The 14,396-nt window shown below is 42.2% G+C and overlaps 1 protein-coding gene across 1 annotated transcript in view; it reads right to left on the bottom strand.

The window, feature by feature from the left end:
• Nucleotides 1–14,396, bottom strand: part of LOC110394380 (sodium channel protein type 5 subunit alpha-like) — a 222,397-nt gene that overhangs the window by 22,346 nt on the left and 185,655 nt on the right. The window contains exons 21-22 of the mRNA XM_021388192.1: nucleotides 13,413–13,586; nucleotides 40–162 (exon numbers count right to left, since the gene is read on the bottom strand). Coding sequence (XP_021243867.1) covers nucleotides 40–162; nucleotides 13,413–13,586 — 297 coding nt within the window. The remainder of the gene's footprint in view (nucleotides 1–39; nucleotides 163–13,412; nucleotides 13,587–14,396) is intronic.

Below are 14,396 nucleotides of genomic sequence, written 5' to 3'. Positions count from 1 at the left end.
CATGCATTTCAACTTTGACTGTGCTTAGTGTCCTCTTACCCTCATCCCTTCAAACCGTGACAATGCTCTCAATGGTCGCAGAGCTCGGAGGGTCCTGAGGGATTTAATGGGACCCATCTCGGAGTATCCAAGAGTGTTGGCTATGAGGCTTATTAAGGAGACCTGGATGAAGATACAAAGCAAAAATCCAATCTGTTAGTCCGCTTCTGCCATTTTCCTTCTCTTCTGCCTTTTCTTTCTGAAACGAAACAGCTGGTTAGTGGAACAGTGGAAATAAATCCAGCTTTAAATGGGAGTCATTTAATTGGAACAACAAAGAAAAAAATGGTGTTTTTACATCCACACATATACAGAACTCCTACCAACTCACAAAACCTCTTTTTCCATTTTAAATGCAAACTTTATAGAAATACACTTTCAAAGACACCGGTTTTCTTTTAACTAAGCACAGAGAAATACTCTCAATGTCAGCTTGCACAAAGTAGATAAGAAAAGAGATTGCTGTTATGAAGGCAGCATTCTGTGACACCCATGCTGTAGCTTCCTGCATGCTTCTCAAGGTGCATGTGCCTCTCCCACTACTGAAGACATGATGAGTCATGTAAGTGCTATAATTTAGGGCTTTCCAGATGAAAGCACCTGTAAGATCTATCCATTTCCAGCCGTGATAAAAGATTTTAGTCTTACTGTTCAATTATCCATCTTACACTTACTCATTAGAAAAGAGGTCTTCTAGATTGCTGATCTGATTTAATAATGTAGACTCTAAAATAATCCTGTTCATGGCTTTGAATCTGCACTTTTTCACTTGATTCTGGTTCCTGCACAGTCTCCAAAGGGAAAGGAAGCTCAATCGGTGCTCAGTGCTAAGGCTCATACCTCTCAAAGACTATTTCATTGAAATAAATTTTGAAGTATATTCAAATCTGAAGGAATCATGGAAGGGTTTCAATGCTCTTCATGTTCTTAGAGCTTTCATACTGCCCATCTACTCATAACCAAGGATGCTACCAGGCTCAGGACTGGGGTCTGGATGAACCACGTGGTTATTGAAATTATGACTCAGATGAGTAAACACATGTAAGAAATTTGTGCACTCAAATTGATGTTCACAATGAGTCCTTACCAAGCAGGGATTGAGAAACAAACACCTTTCCAACACTATCAGCATAATTATGATTTACATGTAATAAAAAAGGAACCAAAATGAATCTCCACATGGAGATTCTCCAAAGGGCAACACCATGGCACATATTTATGTCTTTGGGGGAAAGATGAGCACAGAAAATGGTCTCTACCCCAGAAAACCTTGGAACACCCTATCCAGAAAGGCAGGAGGTATAACAAAAATAGTATGCTCAGTGATAGAACCACAGTCTGTACAGTCATACACTTCAGAGTGATCTCATTCACTGTAAAATAAACTTACAGATTTATAATGAATCAGTACAGAGCACTCAACACCCTCCTTCTTTGCTGGCTTTGCTCAGTGACTGCAAGTCAGATCTTTCCAAGGTTTCCAAACTGCCCTGGTGTGTGCATCTGCATGCTTCCTCCTTCCTCCCAGATTTACATCCTTTCCATCAAGGCAGAAGATGTCCTGTTCAAATCCTGCAGGACCAGACCTTGGATCTGAGCAGATTACCATTTTCTCTAGAGTGCCACAAATGTCACAACGAAACACATCACAGGTGCTGCTGTCCTCCTGACACAGATTTACACAGCATTAGATATCTATTCAGAGGATTAGGCCATGAAGCAGTGTGATATTTGGCAATGATTTACAAGGCTGGAGTCAGAACTGAGTTTGTGGCAACTTGTTTAAATGCTCGTCTGTTGGTTTTGAAGGTATCCCCGTCAAATATTATTTATAGGAGAATCACTAACCCACAGGCTTGGCCATTTGGACTTGATTAAAAGTGACCTGGAAGGTTATTTTTAGGAAGAAAAAAAAAAAGCAGTTTTCAAAATTGGTGCTGACTGCCCCACATAATCATAGCAAAAGGTGAAGTCAGCGGTTTCTGCATGTTTTTTTTTTTCCTGCTACAGCCTGGAGCTACTCTAAGTTCCTGCTTTTCTTCCCTGCTCAGTATCAGAATCCTGCAGGCACCCAGAAAACACCAGCAGGACCAGTGTAGCCCCCAGATTGATAACACTGGACACATTTCTAATCCTTCCAGTATCTAGTTTGCAAATGGTTTTGTCCTTTTTTTCAGAGGAAAAATACCTCTGAAGACCAGACAGCACCACAACATTACAGAGCTCAGGTGAATCCTAAGGAACCATACCGGCTAAAGTGTTTCCCATAAAATGCACAACTTTCTGTTGGGTTTGAGATTTCTTTCACATAGCACATATGTTAATGGGGAAGATACAGAGTCTCTCATCCTATGCACCTCTTCTGATCCAAGACGCCTTTTTATTGTTCTTATTTGCAAGTGCTCTGCTTCTAACATCTACCTTGAGGGGGTTTCTAGAACCTGCTAGATCTTACTAAGAAGCTTTCACAGTTTTCTGTCTAAGCCTTCCTTCCCTTATCTTAAGTAACAGTACCCCTCCACTTTGGCTCTAGGCTGCTCCATATCCCCTTTACTTCCTGTGTTTTTTGGTTCCTCTGAAGGCCCCAGGATGATGCTTTTGTTGGAGTTTGCTATCTGTCATGAGCCCCAGTTCACAACCTAGTCAGCAATAAGAGTCTGTAAGGCTGGGAAAGGGTCCTCCTAAATCACAGATGGGACCCTGCCTCTACAGACATTAATGACAGAAGTCCCAACAGTCCCATGGGCTAGGATTTCAGTCACGTGACAGCTCTTCATGTCAGCACAGCCCAACAAGAACTCAGCCTCAGCACTCTCAGCAACTTCCCAGAAAGGATTCCACTCTGAAAGACTGGAAACCCCTGAAAGAAGCAGGATTCACCACCTGGCTCAGTGGCAGAGTTGAGTTTCCCAGAAAATCCCAGGTTTCGGGCAAGGCCACAGTTGATGTCCCCTACACAACTTGGCTTCTTACCGCCACTGTAGAGAGATGGGTGTTGCTGAGCTCTCTCTGATCCTGGCATTTAGAAAAAATTGTCACTCCTGTTTCTCACTTTCTTTACACACAGGTACTTTTACCTATATATTTACAGATGTATCTATATACCATATTTCTATATGCAATTTATCTAGATAGATTTCCTTTGCTGGGGAAAATGATGGATCTTGAAGGGGTTTGTATGACAGCCTCCTGGAGATGGGTACTGGGAAAGATGAATGAACTCCACATCTTTCATTTTTTTGCCATTTTCAGTGTTATGCTCAAGAAAAAAAATCAGAGCTTTGAAACCTTGTGACTGCATCAAGCACCAGAAATGCCATCCATGGGGATTATCCGGCCCATGCACGGCGTTCTGAAAGCAAGCCTCTGTCATCTATGGAGCTTAGCAGCATGGGTCTGTCATTGTACAACATTCACAGGTGTTTCCAAGGCAAAATCGAGAAGAATCAATGGATTCAGACTGCTATAATACAAGCAATGATCTCTAAAAGGAGACTAGCCTCACTGATAGCTCTTCAAAGTTGTTGCTATTAAGCTTCTAATGAGAACAATGCCTAAATTTCTCAATCATTTTAACAATGCACTACTAGATCACATTTGACAAAAAGTATTGTCCAAGAATCAGGACATTGTCACTCTTCTAGTTTTGCTATTTGAATGGAATACTGTCATTCGTGAGAGGAGAAATAAGACTCATTTAGGCTGACAAACATCTAGTGTTGGGATCCCATGGTGCTCAGTGCTGTCCTACAAACTGGCCATGCTGTGCCCTGTATCCATCTGCAAGAAGCAAAGTGATGGGGATGGCAAAGTGAGCTCCTTTGAAAACGTATCAGCTTCCTTTCAAGCACTGGCTTTATAGCTCACTTCTCCAAGCTATCAAATGTTTCAAACTCCTTGAAGAACTCTACAGGGAGTGCACTAGTACTCACATAATTCATGAGCTAACAGATATGCAGCACTTCTCGGACTATTGAAATTATGAACACAGAGATAAAGTCACAGAATAGGTATATATGTCTTCACTATCTGACAGTGACTTAAGAAATTGGTGTTGTAAACCAATATAAACCCCAGTAAAGCTGTCAAAAGAGAATTTTAAGAGCGTGGAAAAAAAGCATTGTAAAGTAGGAAGTGCAATAATGAGTTTCCTTTCAGCACACACAGAGGAAAGGGTCTTTAATCAAAGGAGACAGACTTTTTTTTTCCAAAGGATCTATTGCATTTATAACAGTAGTTGGGTTACTTCCTATATACACACACTGTAATAGTACATCAGAAGTATGCACACTCTCTACTCAGGCAATCTTGCTGGTGCCAAAGGGCACAGTCTTTGGGAACAGCACTTTACCTGAACCTGACAGAGCTCCCTATGACAAGGAGGTAGATCTGAGTTGCAGATTTGAGACCTTTCTTTTCTTTTTAATATTTTTTTGCAGTTTTCTCACCATCCTAAAAGCACGTCCTTCCAGATAACAAACGAGCACCCACTGCACCAAGTGGACCCAAGCAGTGCGACGCTCCTTGGCACAGACCACATCACCACTGAGATGAATTAATAGCAGAGCCAAGGAATAAACAGTTCGGTCTGGGCAGCAGTAAGAATCCTCCTTGTCTGCCAATTTAATGCCTAAAACCCATGAGAAGAAGAATATCCTCTGCTAACTACACACCCTGCAAGCTGGGAGAGGAGCACAGACCTCTGCCCAGGCTGGGGACGCAGCATGTGCTGTGTGCACTCAGGGATCTCATCGAATTAACCTGCTTGCTCCAACGAGAGAGGGGGGGAGTGGGAGGAAAAAGAAAAAGGCTGTCCAAAAGGGAACACAGCAGCTGAGCTGAAAGCTCTGGCCACTTATTTAAATCAGCCGTTTCAGCTAATGCAGGCCCCCAGTGCCTTCAAGCAGCTTTTTGTGTGCCCCAACAACACCTGTCTCTCTCTAATTGTGCTTCATTCATTCATTGATTCATTTATTTATTTATTTATTTATTTATTTATTTATTTACTTATTGCAAGGTAGAAGGAAGAGAGCTCGGATTACTTCCGGCATCTCTTTTCCACCAGATTCTTACAAGCCACGTGGCAGCCCAGTGCCGTTAAAAACCAGACCTCTGGTCCCCAGTTGCTTCTCTTCATTCGGAAAGGAACAAAGTTAGGTCTCTACTCTCTACCCTACAAAATGAGAAAACTAGAGGGAAACAGGAATTCACAAATATAGTTGAAATAACTGGAGCTTCTGTTAGCTCTCTAAAATACCCTCAGGTGAAAAAGGCCTGTAATAATGTTGTTGTTCCCTCCAGCACCTACCATTTCTGAGCAGAAGTTTATTATCCCCTTAATTTTTTCTCATATCTGTTTACCCTTTCGCTCGGGCGCTGCATTTTCTGCCTCACAGATGCCTAATGCATGATTGCACCTGCAAATTCAGGAGCTGCACAGTAGGAATGAAGGGCAGAAAAGTAAATAAAAACCTTTAAATTAGGACACCGGAGACACTAAAGTACCCTGTGGCAAATTCCCACCTCTGCTGCCTGCCTCTTTGAGCCATAGCCCTTATGTTCAAGTAAAACCATGGACTCAGAAGCTGGCCAAGGTATGGAGAGGAATGCAGTAAAAAAGGGCTGCCCTCACGGCAGCAGGTCTGCTTCTGCTCTCAAGTGCTCTCATGTATGGTAATATGATGGGATACACAAGTGCTCAGCTTAATTATAAACAAAAAATTATCTCCTGGAAAGCCAGACACTAATTCTTATAAATCAGGTTAAAAAAGGCTTTCACATCATCCACTCAGCCCTTTTGTCTAGAGGGAATTTCCTCTTTAATTTTTTTTTTCTCCATCTAATACTCAAACTAAAGCTGTGAAAGTCTATTCGTATTCCATCTCCTCAGCCTGTTCCCTGCTCCTCATGTCCACAGATTTTAAGGCACTGTGTTTTCAGGCAATATGTGCCTCCCCTGTTGTTGTAAGCGCTTTTACATACATCACTCCTGCATTCCTATTGCTGCCTGGCAGTCTCCAGAAGAACCTCTTTATGTCTTGCTGTTCTCTTAATCTGTCACCTCCTTCACACCTGCTCGGGCTTTTCTAACAGCTCCAGTGCATTCCCAAGGCAGATGGCTGTTAGCCAGGAATTAAACCTCAGCTAATTTCTGGGAGCGAGCTGAACAACCTGCTGCTGTGTGCCTGCATCCAGTGAGATGCCAAAGGGCTCGGCTGCCTTAGGGATTCATGGGTTTCCCACCCAACCACTTCAAATGAGTTTTAGACTGTCTCAGTTCATCGTTTCTATTAGGAAACATTTCTTCTCAGAAGGAGTGGTAACGCATCAGCACAGGCTGCCCAGGAAGGTGGGGGAATCACCGTCCCTGAAGGTGTTCCACAACCATGGTGATGTGGCACTGAGGGACATGGTCAGTGGGCATGATGGGATGGGTTGGTGGTTGGACTTGGTGATCTTAAAGCTCTCTTCCAACCTTAGCAATTCAATGATTCTATGATTCTATGATCTTCTCACTGTGGCTTTGCCAGGCCTCTAAGTGCCATTTATCAGGACAGGTAGGGATTGCAGAAGCACTGATATGACTTTTGGGGACTGTGGGACACACCTAGATGAGTCAACACTTGGCCGGGATTTTCCTTCTTGCAGCAGAGGTAGTTGCGTGGGTGCAGCTCCTTGGGAAAATCTAGTATTCCTACTGAGATTTGGAGGAAAATAATTTCTTCGCTGTCAACTCCATTCTGCTTCTCATCCAGATGCCGTGCAGAGACAGCCTTGATTTAGGACAGCTGAGCAGAAACGATATTCTCCCCTTCAAAAGATCTATGAAAACACCGCCTGATGCATCCCAGGGTACCCCCTTGATGCCGACTGCTGTTGTCAGGAGTAGATGGGGATGCGCTTGATTATTATTTATTACTTGAAGATAGCGTTATAATGCCAGGGGTGTGCATAATGATTGCTGAGAGAACATTTCCCTGGGGCTCAGCCCCATCGGATGTGCTCCATTTCCACTGCAGCCGGTGGGAGTTGAGGTGCTGAGCTGAAAGGATGCTTATTTCTGGGCAGGATTAGGCTCAGCATTACTTGAACATGACGTGATGCATAAGAAAAAGAGAAAAGTGTGGGTGCTTTGTTTTCAAAAGGTGCAGATCTGGCTTTCCTTGTTTGCCCAAAACATCTATTTAATCAAATGGTCAAAATCGATTGCAAAAACACAAAAATTGATGTGGCAAATATGATAGGCTTAGCTTGAAAATCATCTTTGTATATCTGGCTTCACAAATCTGACTCGATCCTGACAATGTATTGAATATGCTAGGATGGAGGGTTCCATCTCCAATTTCTGCCAGGAAGGACACAACACAACGGTGCCAGAGTACAAGAAGGAGTCCTCATTTTCACAGCACAAAGCACCCCAAAGCACAGCCTAGACAAGGTAGGAGGTCAACCCAACATCTTTGCACCACTGGGGACAGCCTTCAGCTTTCCTTCTAACCCCTTTTTATACTCTTTTGACTGCTACCAGTCTCTTCAGAATCCTGTTCACTCCTGGTCATCCTGGATGAAGCTTCAGGTGTGGTGGGAAGATGTTCTGCATTCTGTAGCAGCTGGGGTTGCAAAGGTGCCGGTCATCAGGAAGAACTGTAGGAAAATCTTCCATCAGTTTTAGAGTATGGAAAGCTATCTGCACCTTTAAACATGCTCCACATCTCCTTCCCAGAACGGATCTTGCATCTAAGGGAGAACATCACTCTATAAGGAATTCGGCTGCCATGCTGACGGACATGGCCTGGCAGGCTGCATGAAAGAGCTTAAAGGTTTTTTCCACTACTCTCTTCCTCATAGAACCATAGAATCACTAAAGTTGGAAAAGACCTCTATGATTACCAAGTCTAACCCCAGCCTATCCCACCATGCCCACTGACCATGTCCCTCAGTGCAACATCTCCATGCTCCTTGAATCCCTCCAGGGATGGTGACTCCACCACCTCCCTGGGCAGCCTGTGCCAGTGCCTGACCACTCTCAGAACAAATTCTTCCTAATTCTGGAATCCTAGAATCACCAAGGTTGGAAAAGACCTCCAAGATCATCCAGTCCAACCATCATAATATACAACCTGAACCTCCCCTGCCACACCTTGAGGCCAAGGATGTTTTCCTGATGTTCTTCTAAAAAAAGGGTACTGAAATTCTACTCAAGAAATAGAAAGGGATAGTAAATCCAGTTCAGCACAATCTGAGCTGAGCTTTTTACCTCACTTTCAAAAGCTGAAATTCTCCCTTAATAAATAAATCTTCATACTGCAACCATTTTGCAACGTGTAAGCTCAGCTTCCCACTGGACTTTTCTCCTCACCTTCTTTCACCTGTTCCTTCTCCTATGGCTGAAGTAAACTTGGCAAAACCGAGCTGCCCTCCTTTTAGCATCTATGTGGTAACTAACACGAGGTGCAAACCAAGATAAGACATTTGGATGTTTTCGCATGTGTTGTGTTGAGACAAAGCATGCAGAGGCAGAAGGGAGATTTACAATGCCCACTGACCTGCTAACACACATTAAAATCGCTTATCTTCACATGGAATTTTTTTCCCCACTTATCCTGAATTAGCCAACATGGAGTAAAACAGCATTTTTTATATATTTTTTTTCTTTGGAGCAAGGCTCCCTGGCTTGTGGAAAGGGATTCTCTTTTCTATTAGTTAGCTGGGAGGTTTATGTCATTGGCAGAAGCCCAGCAGAATGCACTGAGACATCCTCAAAGATCCCATGAGAGCATTTGCTTTGAGGAACTGGAAGGAAACCAGTCAGAAACCCGCTCTGAGGTAATAATGCTCTGCTGTAACCTGTGGATTTTCAATATCTCACAGAGAGCACTAATAAATTCACTCACAATATGCTTCTCCAAGTGATGAGCTATATTATTTTTACTCTATCTTGGCTGTATTTCTGTCATTCTGTTCCCATGTGCTTTTCCAAACAGAAACTAGATGAAATCCGCATGTTTTTAAGACACTATCCAAAGAATACAAATTGGACTTCAGTGCTGTCTTGGAGCAGCTCATTACAGCAGGTTGTGTAATTACTGTTAAAGCAAACAGAAATCACCTTGCTAATCAACAGGGAAAACAGATGCAAAAAAACCAAACCAAAACAAAAACAATTAAAATAATCATAAGCTGTCAATATTTACTTCACACAGCAAGTTTTTAATTGTCACTTAAAGACAATCCAACACAAGGGCATAATTTAATTCAATTCAATTCTCAGCTAGGGATAGAAAGACTGTTAAGCTTATTCATCTCAAACCCAATGATTATTAGCTGTTCTTTAACTCATCTGGCAGTGAAGTATTCTAAGTAGAAGTCTTAGAGCAAGAGCTTTCCAGGAAACTATCCTGGAAAATGTCTATATTTTTTTAATCCTTCAGTGAGAATGAGGGTGTATTTAATGACTGAACATTCATGAGCAGTTCTTAGACAAGCAGACAGGAAATTTGGCAGCAAACAGGAAATTTGCAATGCGCTCAATGGGGAGTACAGATCTCCAAGCGCAAACTCAGCAGTGTCAGGCAAACACCAGAAACACTTTCTGTTATAACCTTCACAGCAAGCAATTGCTTTAGGAAAGATCTTTCCCAAGTATCAGATCTTGAAAGATGTGATAATCTCAGGAAGAATTTGTGGGGAAATGTTCACCTCCCCTCACCCCTGAAGCCAGTAAGCAACGACCAGGTTCTTTTAAACCTCGATTGGAACTAACTCTTGGTCAATTAAATTGAAGCCAAAAGCTGCAATGGAGACGACAGATTTGCGATAATGGACTTTTGTAGAGAGATGACATTGGTGCCCGCTTAAGAGGATTTTTCTGTGTATGCCACAGGCCATGAAACCTGCATGTGGCTTTTTTTCGGAGTACTACTACCAATGAGTTAGGGCTGTTACGTCCTGTTTCTGAGAGAGTTTTCTATCAAAGGCTTCTGCAGGGTCTGTCCCCTCCTCTCTAGTCTGGAAAGAACGGAATGGAATGGAATGGAATAGAATAGAATAGAATAGAATAGAATAGAATAGAATACAATACAATACAATACAATACAATACAATACAATACAATACAATACAATACAATACAATACAATCCTATCCTTACGGTTAGAATAGATCAGTAAGATCATCTAGTCTAACTATCAACCCAAGAAGCTGCTGATTGCAACACCTCAACTCTCCAAATGATGCTGAACTTTCTCTCAATGACCACTGCAATGGCATCAGCTGTAGCTCAGAATTAATTAGTTGAAGCTTGAACTCAATAAGTTCGAGATAATATTTAAAGGGCAGAGGAAACAAGTGGAAGTGACACCAAACATGACGCCAGCGTGCACAACTGGTGGAGTTTATCCGCTCCCTGTTCTAAATCCTGACTGTCCCTTCCTGCTGGAGGACATGCCTGGTGGAGAGCAGTTTTCATAAACATTTGGTCTGAATGCCATGCGCCTTCATCTCTGGCCCTGTTTGTACTCCTTGTTTAATCTGCTTAGCATGAAGAGGTTTTGACTGTATGAATGCTCGGAAAATATCTATTCTTTGTGAAAATATTTGCCTGTGCAGCCTAGCAAAGAGGCCTGTGCGTAAACACCGTTCCTGATGTCTGTCTACACATCAGACACTCTGCAGTCTCTGATTTTTTGTCATTTGAAAATAGCTGTGACTTACACTCCTCATCACTCCAATCTGTGTGCATAGGAAAGTTATATTTGTAGAAGTGAGTTACTTTTAGGAGTGTACTTGCTTTTTGCAGGGAGGTATCCTATAGATGTACATTGTTCAGTATATCCAAAATTTGAAAGATGTTTAAGGCATCTCTCCCAGGTGCCCTAAACGGAAATAAGCCTCTATTTGTGATTAAATTATTCCTTTCTCCCTTCCTCCCAAAGAAATCCATTGCAGCATCGCTGATACAACTTAATTGTACTGTGTTGCATTTAAAAGCAGTCTCTGCTTTGCTACACTAGCACACTTCTTTGAGATGCAGAGGCCCACTGTCAGGGGTCATCCTTTAGGGACTGTACCCCTAGCAAAAACAGCCCTCAGTCTGCAGATTACTGTGATGTTCAGGCTCTGCAAGACACAATTTTCTTTGGTAATCCACAACTGTGGGACAGGGCCTTTGCTGCTCCACAGGCCCAAATCGGAGTCGAAGGTCTTTCACTCAGCAGGGTAAGTATGAGGAAAAAATAATTCTTCAGCAACGTGCTTACAGCTCCTCTGGGTTCACTTCCCATTTAGAAATAGTGAATGCTTGCAAATTTTGAGATTGTTTTATGAATTATTCACAGCAGAGAAAGGGCTCTGAGTTGCATTTGTACAATGAGAAAACACAGATGATAGATGGTTTCCCATGTCCAAAGAAAAATCAACCACTGCAGCTTGAATTTTGAATACTGATACCAAATTACTAATGAATAATTTGCGGATCAGGAATTTTTAAGTGAATAATTCTAAGCAAATAAATTTGAGAAAATCAGACAAGTGGTTCATCTGCTTCATTTGGAGGAGCTAATTCACCCATTCACTCCCTTCTGCAGCTCAGTTGCAGTGATTTGGTTCTCAAAGGACCAAAAAGAAAATGTAAATGCAAGTAAAAAGTGTGCTGTAAAAATGTTACTCTGCCAACTCTGTGGCAGAGTACGTGAGTAATACGGTAGAAGAGCATCTGTTAAACCTGCTACAAGTACAGTACTAGTTCTCATAATCTGTGCTGGCAAATGACTGTGAAGGAAACGTCAGGACATGGGGAAAAGCTTTTTTAATTCAGAATGCTGAAGGACAAACAATGTTGTAGGGTCGAGGAAGTAACGAAACCAACCCAACGGTGGGACAACTTTTGAGCTAGCTTAGGGAGCCTGTGAAAACAGTATTTGCATGTGGGTTAAGAAAATAAAAAAGTCAGGGCAGTGGGTGTCCCAGGGGGCTGTGGTTATACTCCTAGCACTAGTTAATGTAATAGATAATGCAGCAGAGCACCAAATTGCTTTCGTGAATTCAACATGCAAACAATTATTCCTGTCAGGGAGACCCCCTCCTTACAGATGTGACACTACTGAGCTCTCATCTAGCCCCTACTAATCCCCAGAAGCTCACGATGAACATGAGCTCCAAAATCCTGGAAACCCGTACAACATTACGTGAGTCTTAGTAGTCGTACTATGAAGACGGAGAAATCACAGAAGAAAAGCTATGTCACTTGACCTAAACCAGAGTAAGCACAGTTTTCAGGATTGGGCTATAAATTAGGAACTGGTGGTTTCCAATTTTGTGGTTAGATAATTAAACCAGGCCTTCCTCTTCTACTGAAGCTAATCTGTGAAAAATAAGTGCCTTCCATTTAAGAGGTTTCCAAGCATGTATGCGAAGAGGAATTTATGACTTACAATTTATGTAAAGAACTTCCTTTTCATAAATCAATTTATTAAAGCCCTGGAGAAGCTTCCAAAGGCTCTGATCCAGTAGTGCACTTAGACATGCCCATAACTTCAAACCAGTAAATCATCTCATTGAAGTGCTTTTCTGGAATAGTGCCAAAGACAGAGCAGCTTTCCCTGGAGTCGAGGTTCAGACTTAAAATGGGGGGGGGGAGGGGGGAAATAATTTATCAGAAGTTTAATAAGTTGCAATCATGGTATAGCTCTGCCAGCCTTCCATATTAATACCTCAAGCTCATAAGAAATGGCATGAGGGAGATAATTGCCTCTATTGATACTCTGTGATGAGACATTAAACTTATTGTGGAGGATGCAGTGTTTCTGGTCTTCCTTATATTGAGTAGATTCCACATCCAGGCATTGTGAAACTTCAGGTTTTGTGTGCTAACAACATCTGTTGCTCTTCTGCATAGATGTCTCGACAACTTTGGAGAGAACCTTGCTAGTTCTAGCAACTTCCTTGGGTAATGAGCCCCCAGCTATTCCTGGTTTTAAAGATTGTCTTCTCAGGAGAACTAAGCACTGTAGTATTTCAAGATCTTAGAGTATGTTTGATGGTTTTGTAATAGTGAAATTACTTTGATGGGAGCATTATTCACACCTGCCTCTGGACTTCCTCACTTGTAAAGGAGACCAGAAAAGAATGTTACTCACATTAGCAGGGTAACACCTCTGACAACAACACAGAGTTTGTTGGGCATGCTGTGTCCTGGGCATGCACGGTCACATAGTAAGGCTGGTGACCTCCTTCTACATTCACCAAAGGTTGTTACTCAGAGTCAGAGTGACAGCTTTCATTTTGCTGATGCAAAGCTGCCAGACTTAAAGTCCATCCTTCTGCACCATAAAATCACAACACAAGAAGCAGCATAGTTCCAAAACGATACTTACATCGACAATGAGGAAGTCAAGCCAGCACCAGGCATTGGTGAAATACTTCTTGAAGCCGTAAGCCACCCATTTCAGGAGCATTTCCAAGACAAAGATGTAAGTGAATATTTTGTCAGCATATTCCAGCATGGTTTTTATGTTTTTTCGATCTTCAAGGTAAATATCTTCAAAAGCCTGGAATTGCAAAATATTGATTAAAAGCTTCTGCTGAACGATGTCGGAAAGCATCAGTGCTGCACTGCAAGTCTGTAGTATCATTTGATGAGACATCATGTACTGACAATGATTTCTTATCTGGTTTAATGTTACCACCAGAATAAGTGCGCAGACATGGATAGGACTGATCCTGACCTAATAGGCAGAATCTGACCCTTACATTTAGTCAGACATATCTTGCTGCTAATGATGACAAATTAGGTTATTAACATACTTACGCCAGTGTTACAGAGCACAGAGTTCCCTGGCTTCTGTTCAGCCATCACATTTCAGGTAGCTACAACTGTCTGCCTCGAGAAACACTCATTATTATTCACTTAACAGAGCAATTATGTTTTAAAGGTCAAGGTATCTATCTACCCATCTCATCTGTCCAACTAAGCTTGTGCAGGGCATCATCAAAAGGCATTCAGTGCCTGCACCAAGTACAAGCAACTTAATAACCCTTTTAAAATATTTATGATATGAAACAATGTGCCTACTAAAATCAAACAAGTAAAGTCATCCCACAATAAACAAGCAATAATCTCATAATGCCATAATATAGGATCGTGGTGTCAAGGACGCACATAGAGGGCTTGCTTGGGAGCTGCTTCTCCTGTTGACCAAGTGGCCATTGTTACCCAAACTGCCTCCGTGTCCCTCCAGCCTGGAAGCCCCAAGCTTTGATATGTTCCTTTTGTCCCATTGTGTGACCTGGAGCACTTGGCAGCAAGTAAGCACAGTGTTATTTGAGAGGGCCTGTGCTAACCATCTTCATTATCTGCA

This window comes from Numida meleagris, chromosome 2 (assembly GCF_002078875.1).
Source record: "Numida meleagris isolate 19003 breed g44 Domestic line chromosome 2, NumMel1.0, whole genome shotgun sequence".
NCBI classification, from domain to species: Eukaryota; Metazoa; Chordata; class Aves; order Galliformes; family Numididae; genus Numida; species Numida meleagris.
Note: the sequence above shows the minus strand (reverse complement) of the source record. Positions and strands in the feature narration are given on the sequence as shown.